The 14,851-nt window shown below is 33.5% G+C and overlaps 1 protein-coding gene across 21 annotated transcripts in view; it reads left to right on the forward strand.

Moving 5' to 3' along the window:
* The window catches only part of MATR3 (matrin 3), a 38,037-nt gene extending 25,515 nt beyond the window's left edge, over positions 1 to 12,522 (forward strand). For 7 of the 21 annotated variants that reach the window (XM_069592179.1, XM_069592196.1, XM_069592181.1 and 4 more), the window contains 13 exons: positions 2,692 to 2,753; positions 3,834 to 3,875; positions 4,204 to 4,316; positions 4,559 to 4,611; positions 4,864 to 4,989; positions 5,510 to 5,635; positions 5,815 to 5,982; positions 6,738 to 6,869; positions 7,493 to 7,536; positions 7,636 to 8,011; positions 9,462 to 9,828; positions 10,288 to 10,409; positions 11,457 to 12,522. In XM_069592179.1, coding sequence (XP_069448280.1) covers positions 2,692 to 2,753; positions 3,834 to 3,875; positions 4,204 to 4,316; positions 4,559 to 4,611; positions 4,864 to 4,989; positions 5,510 to 5,635; positions 5,815 to 5,982; positions 6,738 to 6,869; positions 7,493 to 7,536; positions 7,636 to 8,011; positions 9,462 to 9,828; positions 10,288 to 10,409; positions 11,457 to 11,507 — 1,782 coding nt within the window. In that variant the 3' untranslated portion in view covers positions 11,508 to 12,522. The remainder of the gene's footprint in view (positions 1 to 2,691; positions 2,754 to 3,833; positions 3,876 to 4,203; positions 4,317 to 4,558; positions 4,612 to 4,863; positions 4,990 to 5,509; positions 5,636 to 5,814; positions 5,983 to 6,737; positions 6,870 to 7,492; positions 7,537 to 7,635; positions 8,012 to 9,461; positions 9,829 to 10,287; positions 10,410 to 11,456) is intronic. The other 14 variants (XM_069592184.1, XM_069592198.1, XM_069592182.1 and 11 more) reach the window with 3 other exon arrangements.
* Positions 12,523 to 14,851: the final 2,329 nt, after the last annotated feature.

Genomic DNA, 14,851 nt, shown 5'->3' on the forward strand with positions numbered 1-14,851 from the left:
TACTCTGTAAAACTGCATGTACTCTAACAAATTTAGAAACAGTTACTTTAGAGGCCCTTTGATTTTCAAAATTTGTGGTATTTATAAATTGTACCGATTTTAAGAAGTTTTAACACCTGGATTCTCTTAATATAGTTTCCTTAACATAGCTAATGTTTTCTAGGTGTCTTCATTATTGAAAAAAAAAATGTTCGCTTTTGGTAGGGATCTTTTTAATTTATAGCTGATAGAATCACTGAGTTTAGAGAAAATTCTTGTGGAAATAGATAATGAAAAATTTTAAAACATTTAATCCTGCTCTCTGGTATTGCTGCATAACTTGGAAAATCTGTTCTTTTCACTTAGTGGTAACATTAAATAACTTACATGATCAAAACTTCTTCTTAGTATGAATAGTCTTTTAGGGGAAAAACATCTGTCATTATTTTTGATTATTTTAAGTAACTTTCAGTGATGATGTTACTTTTATTTCTTTCTAGGTCATTTTAGAACATCAAGTTGCTTTTCTGCACAGCCTCAAACTTGCCTCAAAATTCCTTTCACTTAAAGAAAACTGGCCACTACAGCCCTTCCGCTGTCTTTGTCACTTGGGTTCATGTTTTTCTTTTTAGTTTTCTAGAAGCCCTTAAGTTATTCTTAACTTCATTTTGCCATTCCACATGTGCTTCTCCAAATTATCCTTTCTTTATATAATTTAGGTATCTCAATGACATTAATGTAGTTTTTCCTGCAGAACTTCTGAATTCAAAAAGTGAATCCTTATTCTTTATTAATCTGAGTGTTGTCTCAATGTAGAATCCAAGGATACAGATTTTTAAAAAAAAAAAACCATTATGGTAGAGCAGATTAGTAGTGGGTGGGTTTGGGAGGTATAACTGATTCTTTGATCTTGATTTTCCTTCTAGTACTTTGTAAGACCAGCCACTTTCAAAAGTTTGACCCCTTAAAGATCATGGGGGATTGGATATAAATAACTTCTGGTCTACTAGATAGTTTTACCATCTCCTATTAATTAGAAGCATGCCTAATAGGGTAACTTTTACTCCTCTCTGAACACACTGTTTCTCAAGGTTATGTTAAATCTGAATACTTTTCATTAAGAAAATTCTTGGTTAACATATTTGTTTAATCCCGCTTCTGAATTTTGTGAACTTTGCCTATGGTGCCTCTTGATTACAGCCATTTTTAAAGTGGCTTCCAACAAGTCAGTGGTCTGTTGCTTTGCAAATAGAAAGTTTTTATACCCCAAACAGTTGGTTATAGAGGCAGCTGGACAGATCTCTTCCAGTTCCTTAACTGTTAGCCATAAAGACAATCTAACTTTGAAAGATAGCTCCCCAAGTTCTTAGAAGTACCATTCTGTTGAAATGTTCCATTTTACCTCATTCGCAGAATTTTAGTTAATTTAGGGCAAAGAAATGTGTGTAAACATTCAGGCTGTAAGTTTTTAAAAATTATATTCCATTTATAAATTAACTTTTTAAAACTTCAGAATGGTATCTCTTGTAATTTGGTTCCTTTAGTTCAGCTCTAAGTGAGACTCCCTTTTAAGGACTTTCTAATGTTTCAGGTAGTATGAGTCTTGGAAAAGTTGCCTTATTTTGTGAGGATTTGTGAAACAATAATACTTGTAAAGTGGGGATTGTAAAACAAGATAGTTTTATAAGCAGTGTAATAATAGTTGCTTTTCTTCCTTTTTAATTAAAAAGTTTTTTATTATTAGCACTTCTTATGTGCCTGGTAGTGTTCCAGTAAACAGGTTACCTTTATTATTCATTTACTTTCCACAAAACCCTAGAAAGATACTGAACCACAGTGTTTTTAAATAACTTGTACCAAGGATTCACATCTAGTAAGTGGTACCTTGGGAATTGAACCTAAGCAGTCTGGCAGCAAAGCCTACTTTTCCTAACTCTTCTTTTTATATTGCCTAAAATGCTAAACATTTACATGTGGATTTTTAAAGAAAGGATAGTTTATTTGAATAAAGTAAAGGAAAAAGTAATCCCTTCAAAATTTAAAATAATCATAAAGCAAATATTGAAGAAATAAAATGTTTTCCTTCCTAAAATTTAGAAATGGACATTCCTGAAATTTACTTCTCTAATTTTGGGAAATATAATGGGAACTTAGGTTTTTGTTAAATTGGGGAGTGTTTCCTAGAAAAGTCACTCCTGTTGAATTAACTTTCTGTGGCTATAGTCCACTTGCAACATACCTCAAAGGCTGGATGAAATTAAAGATACTATTTTAACTAATTATTCATACTTACAGTATATGTTTTCTTAAAAAGTGATATAAGCATGGATATTTTATCAGTTCTGTGAAAGCAATTCTAATAATATGTGAATAAAACTTCAGTTTTGTCTACAGCAGAAATTAATATACCTGCTGATCTCAAAGTCAGTTACTACTCTTCATCTTTATTAACTCTATCTTTTCCCTGTCAGGTCTGTTAGTTTGTTAACCAAGTTACCAGTTTTTCCAAGAATGTGCATGGCGTATTTGAGGGCAGGATGAAGCTACAAGGATTCAGAGAAATGGTTTTAAATAAGTGTGATTAGTGAATGGTCAGGTGTTCAGTTTATGATAATTGCATATAGACATATAGATTAACATCCTAGAGTTTGAATGGTTGCAAAGAAATCTTAGTTTTAGTTTTGTTAATTCTACTAATTTACTTTGCTACAGGAGTGGAGTCAACATATCAATGGAGCAAGTCACAGTCGTCGATGCCAGCTTCTTCTTGAAATGTAGGAGTTTGAAATACCTTTAAAGCATCAGTTAACTGTGTCAGAAACAGCCGTTGATTGGTTTTGGGGAATTCATCGTTTACTTGTAATATCCACATTGTTATTACTGAATAGTTGACACTGTCTAGGCAATGCCAGTTACAAACAATGTTTAGGTGTGGAATTGTATATGGACTATTAAGATGAAGTGATAGTGATAGTTTGTTATTTAAAATGGAAAGAATTTTTAAGAGACCTAAAGATAGCCATTGATACAATAGAATAGATTCATAAGAGCATTTTCAATAATAATATATGCTCTAAGAATAAAGAAAATATTTATTTTCCTTGAAGAAAAGGGGGAAGTTATACTAGAAGTAACAAGTTTTAAAGCAAAACCCTTCAGGATATATTTTTTGCTTTTGAGACACTTGTGATGGAGTTTAAGCTGCTAGGATAGAATTTGTAAAGAATCTCCCTACCTAAACAACATGAAACCCACCCATTGTTCACTGGGGTGGCCATTTTCACATACACCGTGCTATGGCTATCCTTTCTGTCTAGTGCCAGAACTCAACTCAGCTCTTCATTTTTAATGTTGGAGGGAAAAAAATATCTGTGGTCAATCTTTGTTTCCCTATATAACCCACATTTCCAGTCCCTCATATAGCACTTCTCTTTGTGAATTAACAAATGTAGGGAATTCCTGGCGGCTCAGTGGTTATGACTCCATGTACTTTTTCAGTGCCGTGGGCCAGGCAGGGTTCAATCTCTGGTCAGGGCACTAAGATTCCACGAGTCCTGTGATCCTTCCTGAACCGCTGCCCGCGCCCCAAGAAAAAAACAGATAAGGGACTATTTTAATTGTAATATGCATTACTTAACATTTTTAAGCAGTACAGAGCAAGTCAATTCTCCTTTATTTGGATTAATTTGAAATTTTCCTTTGGAAGTATCTATATGACATGTTTTAAACAGTAATATTTCTAACACTTATACTGCCGTATAACTTTACTAATAAATCTATTTTAAAGGCCAAACAAGGCTACTTTGTGAAAAGAGCAGTTTTATTTTAAAGTTAATTTTCTGGTCTTTTTAAAGCTACCCAGAATGGAATCCTGACACTGATACAGGACACACAATGTAAGTTAAATTTTTTAAGCTCTTGTTTGTAAAGGAGATCAATGTAAGGAATTCAGGTTAAATTTTTCACATTTCATAAACAATATTTTCTTAATTTCTTTATTTAATATGAGTTTGTTAAAAGTCACCATGGGTGAAAGAATTTTTAGAAACTATTTTATGTAGTAATTTTTGTTTTTTATCATAGATTTTCCCCTAGTTACTTCATGCATAAATGCCCCCAAATATTGGAATCATAGTCATACAAGGAGTGTTTTAACAGTAAATTTAAGTTATTTTTGATGGACTTCTTTATCATGCTTTGTATTTTATGTTTTCACATTCCCAGGGGTGATCCATTCATGTTGCAGCAGTCTACAAACCCAGCACCAGGAATTCTGGGACCTCCACCCCCATCATTTCATCTTGGGGGACCAGCAGTTGGACCAAGAGGAAATCTGGGTGATTATAAAATTCATGTTACCTTTCCCTAAGAGCTTTTATCATAAAGATTAAATGCAGTGATTTTAGGCAAAAGAAGTGTCATTGAAATGTAACTCAAAGATGACATTTCATGAGAATACATGATACTCATGTTACTTGTGATGTCCTTTTGCTGTTGGAGAGATGTCTGTCAATTAAAATAGTCTGGTAGGGCAAATATACTTAATTTAAGAGTAAAAATATACTTTTTCCCCATAAAGGTGCTGGAAATGGAAACCTGCAAGGACCAAGACACATGCAGAAAGGCAGAGTGGTCAGTAATAAAGCTCTTGCTTTTACTATATTGGCTGCATTAACTTTATTAGCTCTTTGGGGAAATGTGATTTGACTTGAATCATTGCTAATTGAATCTGTGTTGTAGTCCTTATTACAGAAAGATTGTTTTAGTTTGAAAACCAACAGGCTTTTATATGTGACTCTGATAAGAGCTAAAACTTTGTTTTTATTATTTCATATTGCTTCTAAAGAAATTTATTTACTAACTTGGTTTTTTCCTAACGAATAGGAAACTAGCCGAGTTGTTCACATCATGGATTTCCAGCGAGGGAAAAACTTGAGATATCAACTATTACAGCTGGTGGAACCATTTGGAGTTATTTCAAATCATCTTATTCTAAATAAAATTAATGAGGTATGAGTTAAGTGTGTAGTATTTATTCATCACTAAAGTATATCCTAAAGAGAATATATTATTTTGTATTATAAAAAATGTTAGCTTAATCATCAATGTGGAATGTAATGACAGAAAGGGCCAATAGTTGAACTAATCAGTAATAAATTCTAGTACTAATAGATTGTTGGTAACTTTATAAATTGTGTTTCTTAAGCAGTTACATTGTCTTTATTATACTACTGCCACAGTAAGGACTATATAAACATAATTATTTGGAAAAACATTTCAAACTTTTACCTGAATGGTGCCAAATTATTGTTTCAAATTCAGTACATAATAAATGATAGTGTTAGTGTCATGAAAGTAATAAAGTCTGAGATGATCTTTAATAAAATAGGAAATTAGAGGGTTTTTTTTTTTCTCTCAGGTTCTTGAAAATGCTTTCTATATTATGATTAAATATTTTTGGAAAGACTTTGGACAGTGTGGAATTGGGTTGATTTTTTGAAATGTAAATATATGTTTTTTTCAATTTTAGGCATTTATTGAAATGGCAACCACAGAAGATGCTCAGGCTGCAGTGGATTATTACACAACCACCCCAGCATTAGTATTTGGCAAGCCAGTGAGAGTTCATTTATCCCAGAAGTATAAGAGAATAAAGGTAAACAATCTCTATTTCTCCAGATTTGTATCACCAGTTAGTGTATCATTTTAATACTTACTAACTTACAGCTATTTAAAATTGTTGCTAGTATCTAGGATAATCTTGACTAATAATTATGGCATACTTAACATTTGATTTCCTGTGTTTTTTGTTTTTTTCCCTCCTGTGTATTAAAGAAACCTGAGGGGAAGCCAGACCAGAAGTTTGATCAAAAACAAGAGCTTGGACGGGTGATACATCTCAGCAACTTACCTCATTCTGGCTATTCTGACAGTGCTGTCCTCAAGCTGGCTGAGCCTTATGGGAAAATAAAGAATTATATACTGATGAGGATGAAAAGTCAGGTAATATACATGTAAAGGTTTTGAAAAAGATTATTTCCCAAAGTGTTTTTTAAATTTTAAGTTTTTGTTTTTTAACATCCTCATTTTTAGTGAAGGGGTGGGGGAGTAATTTGGTGGCCAAAGGGGATTGGTTCTTTCTTATCATAAAGTCATAGTAGATATTTAAGAATATTGAGTAAATAAAGTGAAAAGTAAAGATCTTTTTCTCTAGTTTGGCTAGTATTATTTCCGGAATTTGCCTCCAAAGATCTTCCTTTGTGTATATAAGTATAGTTTCCCCCTTTACTTCAAATGGGATTATATTAAAATGTTACTTTCCACTTTACACATGATTCCATTGAGTGAACGGTGATGAATTTAATTTCTTTAATTAATGGATATTAGAGATGCTAGTTCTTTGGCTGTGCCATTAATGCTGCTGTGGATTTTGTGGCATGTGACTTTATGCATATAATTGAAGTTGTGAATCCTGATACTTGCTTTCTTTTCTTTGACGGTGCCAAATGCTCTTCAAAAAATAATACTCATATACAATCATACTAGCATTCTAAGAGCTTTATAAACACTGGATATTAGACTTCAAATTATGTGAATTTAATTAATTGATGGATTAATTTATTTCATACTTACATTTCATTTTTAAAATTGTAAGTAGGGCATCTTTTCTTTAATCTTTTTGGAGCTTCATGAATTTGTAGACTTTTACTTTCTAATAAATTTTTTGTTCTTTTTTTTGTTTGTTTTTCTTGCCCCAGGCCTTTATTGAGATGGAGACCAGAGAAGATGCAATGGCAATGGTTGACCACTGTTTGAAAAAGGCCCTTTGGTTTCAAGGGAGATGTGTAAAAGTTGACCTGTCTGAAAAATACAAAAAATTGGTACTCAGGGTATGTAGTGTTTGATTCAGGTTCTTTATAAAGCTTATTTTCAGCTTTTCAAGGCATGACATTTTTATAAATTTTTACATGCTAAGAATGTAGGATTTAGGAGGTGTGGGGGACACAGATTCAATCCTTGATCTGGGACGATCCCTTCTGTGCACAACTACTGAGCTGTGTTCTAGCCATGCTCTGTAACAGTGAGAGGTCCAAGCACTTCAACGAAGAGTAGCCCCACTCACTGCAACTGGAGAAAGCCAGAGCACAGCATCATGACCAGAAATAAGTAAATAATTAATACATGTATAGGATTTAGTTATTGAAAGAGAGTAATCTTTTCTCTTTTTCTTGTCTTCATTAATGCAGAAGTTTTTAAACTGATGTCTGTATAAAGCATCTTTATTTTTATCTGTTTTACTTAAAGTTTTATTTGTAAAGCTTTAACAAAATTATTATTCACTGCTCTTGAAATGTTGGTTGTAATGAATAATGTTAGAGAAGCTTACATTCTTGGGTATGGTTTAAATAAGGTTAGTTGATATATAAAGGATGGTCATCGTTTATTAGTTAATTGGGATAATTAAGTATGAAATCTAATACATTTATGTAACTGGTGAAATTTTGTCTTTTAGATTCCCAACAGAGGGATTGACTTACTCAAAAAAGATAAATCACGGTAATTTCTTTGTGTTTGTGTGTGTCTGTATACACTAATATATTAAACCTTCGTTTTCCAACTCGGTAGAATTAATTCAGGTGTATGTTTTGGTTTCAGGAAAAGATCTTACTCTCCAGATGGCAAAGAATCTCCAAGTGATAAGAAATCCAAAACTGATGGTTCTCAGAAGACTGAAAGTACTGCTGAAGGTAAAGAACAAGAAGAGAAGTCAGGTGAAGATGGTGAAAAAGATACAAAGGATGACCAGGCAGAACAAGAGCCTAACATGCTTCTTGAATCTGAAGATGAGCTACTTGTAGATGAAGAAGAAGCAGCAGCACTGCTAGAAAGTGGCAGTTCAGTGGGAGATGAAACAGATCTTGCTAATTTAGGGGATGTGGCATCTGATGGGAAGAAAGAACCTTCAGACAAAGCTGTGAAAAAAGATGCAAATGCCAGTGCTTCTGGAGCTGCAAAGAAAAAGCTTAAAAAGGTAAATGAAGGTTTTATGTTGACTTGTTTCAGTAGAAAACTAGATCAGTGTTTCAAATTATTTATCTTAGGGTCACATTTAATAGAATCAGTCACTTACATTAGGAAGAAATAGAAAGGAATCACTAAAAAAATTGAAATCTAAACTCTGCAATACATAGATTGAATAGGACTAAACTGCAATAGGAAAATGTCAATTCACAAAGAGAACTTTTTAGTAACAAAGGAGAAAGACTTAAAGCTGTATATGATTCTGTTTGGTAGTGGTAATGTGTAAATAGTAGTAGGCAGCCTTTATGTATAGTCCAACTTGTTTTTTGAAACATGGGGTATGGATTTTACAGTAAGTTAACTGACCTGACCCAGGGGTAACTGACCCAGGACACTTAAAACGTTGTGTCAAAAATGGTAGAACTTGAGGAATTTTCCTATTATAGAAATGTAACCTTGATTAGATACTTCAATAGGTTTTAAAACATTTTTTCTTAGAACACATGTCACATATTTAAAGTAAGGCAAATAGCAATATAAAAATATATACGTGGTAGAAAAATAGTAAATCAGAAGACCAATGGTATAATTGACTATCTCCATTAAAGATTAGAGCATTACAATGCCTTTAGAACTCCATAAGATAAATGAGTCTTGAAATGAGATTATTATAATCCTCTTTCATTCATTCCTTCTAAGATATACTCAACTACCAGAAAACTTACTATTTACCTCTAGATTTTGATGGCTTGATCAAATAAGTTATCCTTGAGGTTTTCTGGCTGAAATAGGTAATAGTTATGTAGTACTACATTTGTGCTCTTAAGAGCTGATAATTATTGAGCATTTATTATGTGCCATCAATTTTCCTAATCTCTTTGTGTGTGCTAATTAACTGATTCTTACAATAACCTTATGCCACAGATGCTTGTTATCCATATTTCATGAATGAGGAAATTGAGTCATGTTAAAATTCAGTAGATTGTGGTCATACTGCTTTTATAAATGGCAGAGCCAAGAATTAAACCTAAGCAGTTATGTTCCAGAGCTTAATTTTTAAACCACAGTGGTATTTTAGACTGTTCTGTAACAAAAAGAGTTGCACCATAAGATAACCTTCTTTGAAGGACATCATTCAGCTTATCGATACTTCATGAAATCAGCTCTCTGATTATCTTGCAGCATAATATGTCTCAAAGTATAGAGTATTAATGTCCTCATATTTATTTTCTGCTCTTTGTATAAGGGAAGCCTTGGATTACTTAGTTTTAAAACAAGCTAAGGTTTTTTTTTTTTTAGACTAGTAAATTTGGGGGGAGAGAAAGAAAAGTTCCCCCCCACCTTTTTTTTTTTTTTTGAGAAAATGAAGGCAAAGACGCTATCCCTTTCCCTTCAAGTAAAGCAAATGGAAGGGATACTGCAGGATAATTGTTGCAGAGTAAATTTGTCTTTCTTAACAGCGTCGTTTCCCAGGGAATATGGAAGGTTTTGTCACTCTAGATGAGGTTGGTGATGAGGAAGATTCGGAACTTCAGAAACTTCGTAAATCGGGCATGGCATTTAAATCTGGTGACAAAAATGATGATGGTTTGGTTGAAATTAAGGTGGACAAGATCGAGGAACTTGACCAAGAAAATGAAGCAGCGTTGGAAAATGGAATTAAAAATGAGGAAAATACAGAGCCAGGTGCTGAATCTGCTGAGAACGCCGATGATCCCAACAAAGATACAAGTGAAAACGCAGATGGCCAAAGTGATGAAAACAAGGAGGACTATACAATCCCAGATGAGTATAGAATTGGACCATATCAACCCAATGTTCCTGTTGGTGAGATTTAAGGCTTTGTTGTTCCCCTTCACCCTCCCCAAACTCTTCCTATAAGATTTTTTTAAATTGGTCTTACATAAACTCTGATAACATGAAGTTCTACGCAGAACAATTTGTAAATCTTACTTGAAGCATTCTTCTTTCCTCTTTTTGTTACCATTCCATAATATGTTCTTTTTTCTCCTCATAAAATTTTCTGAGAATTTCACATTGCTTTTTGTTTTGTTCACCGTTCTATTTCAACATTTTTAAGAGAACAATTAGGTGTGGGCCCTTAAACATCAATTAAATACAAGCTATTAACGATGTCATGGTTTTTGCTTTGTTTTAGCGTAGGCTATATTGGACATGTCACAACTGTTAACTCATTCAAATTATATTGACAGGAAAAAAAGATTTGAGAACACTATTAAAACCTTCAGTTTACTGAATTTGTAAGAATGTATGTTTGTGTTCTAGGTATAGACTATGTGATACCTAAAACAGGGTTTTACTGTAAGCTGTGTTCACTCTTTTATACAAATGAAGAAGTTGCAAAGAATACTCATTGCAGCAGCCTTCCTCATTATCAGAAATTAAAGGTAAGGCTGAATCTAAAAGAGGAGAGTTCTTTTGTGAAAACTAACAAGTCACGTAAGTTTATGGACCAGTACCATCTGTGGACCCAGCACGCTTTATCCTGATAACATTCTTTATTGATGGGCCTTGAGCAGTTTGATGAACTCTGGAAGCATCTGCTAAACCTCTTTCTAGAATACACTATTAACTAAATGATAATTCAGTAATTTCTAAATTTATAGATTTAAACGTTACAAATTCTGTTGTATAAGAGTATTCTCAAATGATTATTAGACTGTAATTTCTCTAATTTGGAAGATACTGGAGGCCTGAAAGTCAAGTGAAATACTATAAAGGCTTTTTCAACTTTATAAAGTGCCATATCCCTTTATACTTAATGATTTTTACATTGACTTTAAATTATTATTTTATTAATAATGACACTTCAGTGAAGTTTTATGACCAAAAGGATATACAGGTAAAAGGAAAAATTAATAAAGCACAACATAATAATAACAAATTTCTGTTTGGATATTTTGAAGTTTGGTGTTTTAGTTAGTGGCTTAAGGACCAAGTATTGAAATAGATGAGGGAAAACTTGAAAGTAGAAGTTAAAAAAGATAATACTGATTTATAATATAAAGTTGCTAGAGTATTAAGGACAGCGGTTATTTTCAGTGGTAGCAGAAATTTAATAATATTTTGTCCTTTTGTCTTAGAAGAAGGGGCATTGAATAAATACATGTCATTTAATCTTAAGTTCTTGGGGTAGCAGCAGTTATTCTATGTGCGTATTTTGGTCTTTGTTTTCTCATCTCTGTAAGTTAGTCTTAATTGCACATTGAAGTAACTTTTTCATATTTTACTGTTTCTTTTCCCATGCCTTACTGTGGTGTCCAGTTTAGTTTTATACCTGCTTGATAAGAATAACTGGATCTTATAAATATTGACAAGGTTATAGTTAAATTAGACTCAGGTCCCTAAACTTCAATAGAATATTTTATTTTGTAGTTAATCCAGTTGTTATGTTTTACTAAGGTGACTTAATCCTTATAACTTTTTCTTTTCAGAAATTTCTGAATAAATTGGCAGAGGAACGCAGGCAGAAGAAGGAAGCTTGAGATGTGCAAGAAGCTTATTGATTTCAAAGAAAATAATGGTTCTTTGTTTTTAAATGTTAACCTTTTTTAAATACAGTACTGATAGTTAGAAGAAAACTATTGTATTCTTTTGTTTTAGTGGAAAATAATAGATAATAGATGTCTGTTCATGTGTTAAGTGTTATAGCAAAAATACATATACGGTTAAGTTAATGAAGAATTGTTTTTGTTTTATCAAAATAGTAACAGACAGAAATACTTTGTAGAGACTGACTTCATATGCTAAAGATACTTGCACCACTAAGAAAGATATGTAGAAGCATTCAGAGAAATGAAATTTAGTAGTTCCAAGCTTCAGAGATATGTCAAAACTTTTGATTCCATTCAATAAAGAACAAAACCAATTGTATTTTTATTACTTTCATCTGAAACATTCCACATTTTAATCTGAGCCTTGCAGACTTTTCATTTGGAGTTTGAAGCATTTTTGGTTTTGTTTCATTTATGGAGAACTTCACTAATGTGAGATTGGTAATTAAAATGCAGGTGCAGTTTTCTTTCAATGTCATGTTGTTTAGATAATAAGAAATATTAAGTAATTGGCTTTAGATTTTGTAATTTTTTCCCCTAAGTTCCTGCTAGATTTCGTATTCTAGAAGTCAATGTATTTTCAGTGAAATGTAAAAATATTCCCCTTCTCTTTGACCAGTATTAATTTCTTGAGATCTTATTGCTTGTCACTTGAATCCTGTAGCTGTCATACATCATCTGGTATAAGCAACATTTGATTTTTGAAGTGTGTAGACCATCTCTTTGTATTTTCAGGATGTAATTTTACATTTCTGCATTTTAAAAACAGTTTGGCCATAATCTTAGACGCACGCTTCTAATTCATATACTTGCATATGTGACCTTTGTGAACAGAAATTTGCATGTATAATCTGTGTTTACTTGTAACTTTCTGGTTATATTATATACTGCTTATATCTGTGGATTCAAGTTTCTTAAGTGAGTACCAATAAAAAAGAAAAACCTAGGCCATGTTCATTGGTTATACATGTTTGAGGTGTTAACCAATATATTTGTCACAGTTGTGGTTTTTATTTACTGTTACACTTTTCTTGCATGCTTTAACAAATTATTCCATTTTTAATCTAGAGTGTTCTAAAAACTGCTACTAAAAATCTGAGTTTTAAAGCTTTTGGTGCTGGTGGATTTCTTGTTCCTGTTACATAAGTAAAAATTGGACTATTCATAGTCTTTTCAGACCTTCGGAGTTCAAAACGCTAAGCTCATGTTTAGACATGTCTAAGTGTTAACAATAAACTTGGAAATAACATGGAATAACAAGAATTAGTTGTATCAGCCTTTCAAAATATGTTGGGATAATTGGTTTAAGAGATTATTGTCAAGCAGGTTTTTAATTTTAAAAATAATTTAAGAGATTCTCTTTGAACCACTTAGATCTATTAAAGGATGTATCAAATCGAAGAAATTTTATGATTTACCACTGAGGGGAAAATGACACTTTAATGTAACATGCACAAAAAATCCTTGCCAGTTTACTTCGGTTTAATTTTGGCCTTTACTCATTACCAGCTTTTAATTCCAACTGTTAACTAACAGTAGCTATATACAAAGCATTTTGTGTACAATGGCATCCCTTGTTTTCTGTCAGCTTTTTTTCATAGGTCCTACTTTGTTAGTTAGATATACCAAGGTGTAGAAAAGAATGTTTAATATCTTCATTTGCTAGGGTTTGGAAAGTATAAATTCTCATAAATTGCTAGTGATGAATAAACCTGTAACAGCTATCTCCCAGATTATGACAAACCTTTATTTAATAGGAATGTTTTTCATTTAACCAACTATAAAGTAGAAAATTTTCCCACCCCCATTTTAGTTTCTAGTTTAATACAGATGTTAATCCTGAGTGAAGGAAACTTGATGTTTGTTTTACAATTTTATTTTATCATTGCTAATAAATATGGCCTATGAGAATTACTCTGGTAAGGCTTAAGTTGGCTAGCTGTAGTAGTGTGTATCCTAAAAACACATGGTTGACCAAAAAGTTCGTTCAGGTTTTTCCATACGATCTTACCAACCCAATAATTTTATTTAGAGTTGTAAATGAGGAATGTAGATTTCTGGCTATTGAGTACTGACTAAGTACTTCTAGAGATTCTTATATGGTATAGATTATAAGGAACTTCTAAAGCTTATATCCAGCCTCTGAATTCTTTTACCCCTTTTTCTTAGGGTAAAAGGGCTTCCGTGATAGCTCAGCTGGTAAAGAATACACCTGTAGTGCGATTCGATTCCTGGGTCAGGAAGATCCACTGGAGAAGGGATAGGCTACCCACTCCAGTATTCTTGGGCTCCCCTGGTGGCTCAGCTGAAGAATCGGCCTGCAATGTGGAAGACCTGGGTTCAGTCCTTTGGTTGGGAACATCCCCTGGAGAAGGGAACAGCTCTACCCACTGCAGTATTCTGGCCTGGAGAATCCCATGGATGTATAGTCCATGGGGTCACAACATGGACTGAGTTGGACATGACTAAGTGACTCACTTTAGGGTGAAAAGGACATACAGACTATTAAGTAGTATGGCAGCGTTAGGTTATAAAAGTGGAAGAATACACATTGTTTTTTGCCTGACTTTGTTCACAGTGTACTTTTAGTGCCTTTGAACTGGAAAATAACAGGATAAATTGTGATGAAAGAGGCTTGTATATAGTGGAAATCTGTAGGAATGCTGCATATTATTTTTAAATCAGACAAAATTGGTATACACAGTTTGGTTAGGATAATACAAGCTAAGGCTAGGAGTTAGCAGCTCTGTACTGCTGTATTGGCTTCCATAGAATATGGCCGTGGATAGCCTAAATATCAACTGTTGAGGGCAATGCATTTGAGGTATTCTCCAACCAGGACCCTGAGCTGAGCTGTTCATTAAGCTGGAGTTAAAGTGCCTCTCCAAACTGATGCACGTCCTTTGCATGTCAGGTATGAGACATGGTATACAAACAAAATGCTTCTGTGAATTAAGACTGCTGCTGCTGCTGTTAAGTCACTTCAGTCATGTCTGACACTGCGACCCCATAGACGGCAGCCCACCAGGCTCCCCCGTCCCTGGGATTCTCCAGGCAAGAACACTGGATTGGGTTGCCATTTTCTTCTCCAGTGCATGAAAGTGAAAAGAAAGTAAAGTCACCCAGTCATGTCCAACTTTTAGTGATCCCATGAACTGCAGCCTACCAGGCTCCTCCGTCCATGGGATTTTCCAGGCGAGAGTACTGGAGTAGGGTGTCATTGCCTTCTCTACTAGTGGTTCTCAAATGTTAGCATGTATCAGAATTACCTGCAA

This window comes from Ovis canadensis, chromosome 5, assembly GCF_042477335.2.
Source record: "Ovis canadensis isolate MfBH-ARS-UI-01 breed Bighorn chromosome 5, ARS-UI_OviCan_v2, whole genome shotgun sequence".
Lineage (NCBI taxonomy): Eukaryota > Metazoa > Chordata > Mammalia > Artiodactyla > Bovidae > Ovis > Ovis canadensis.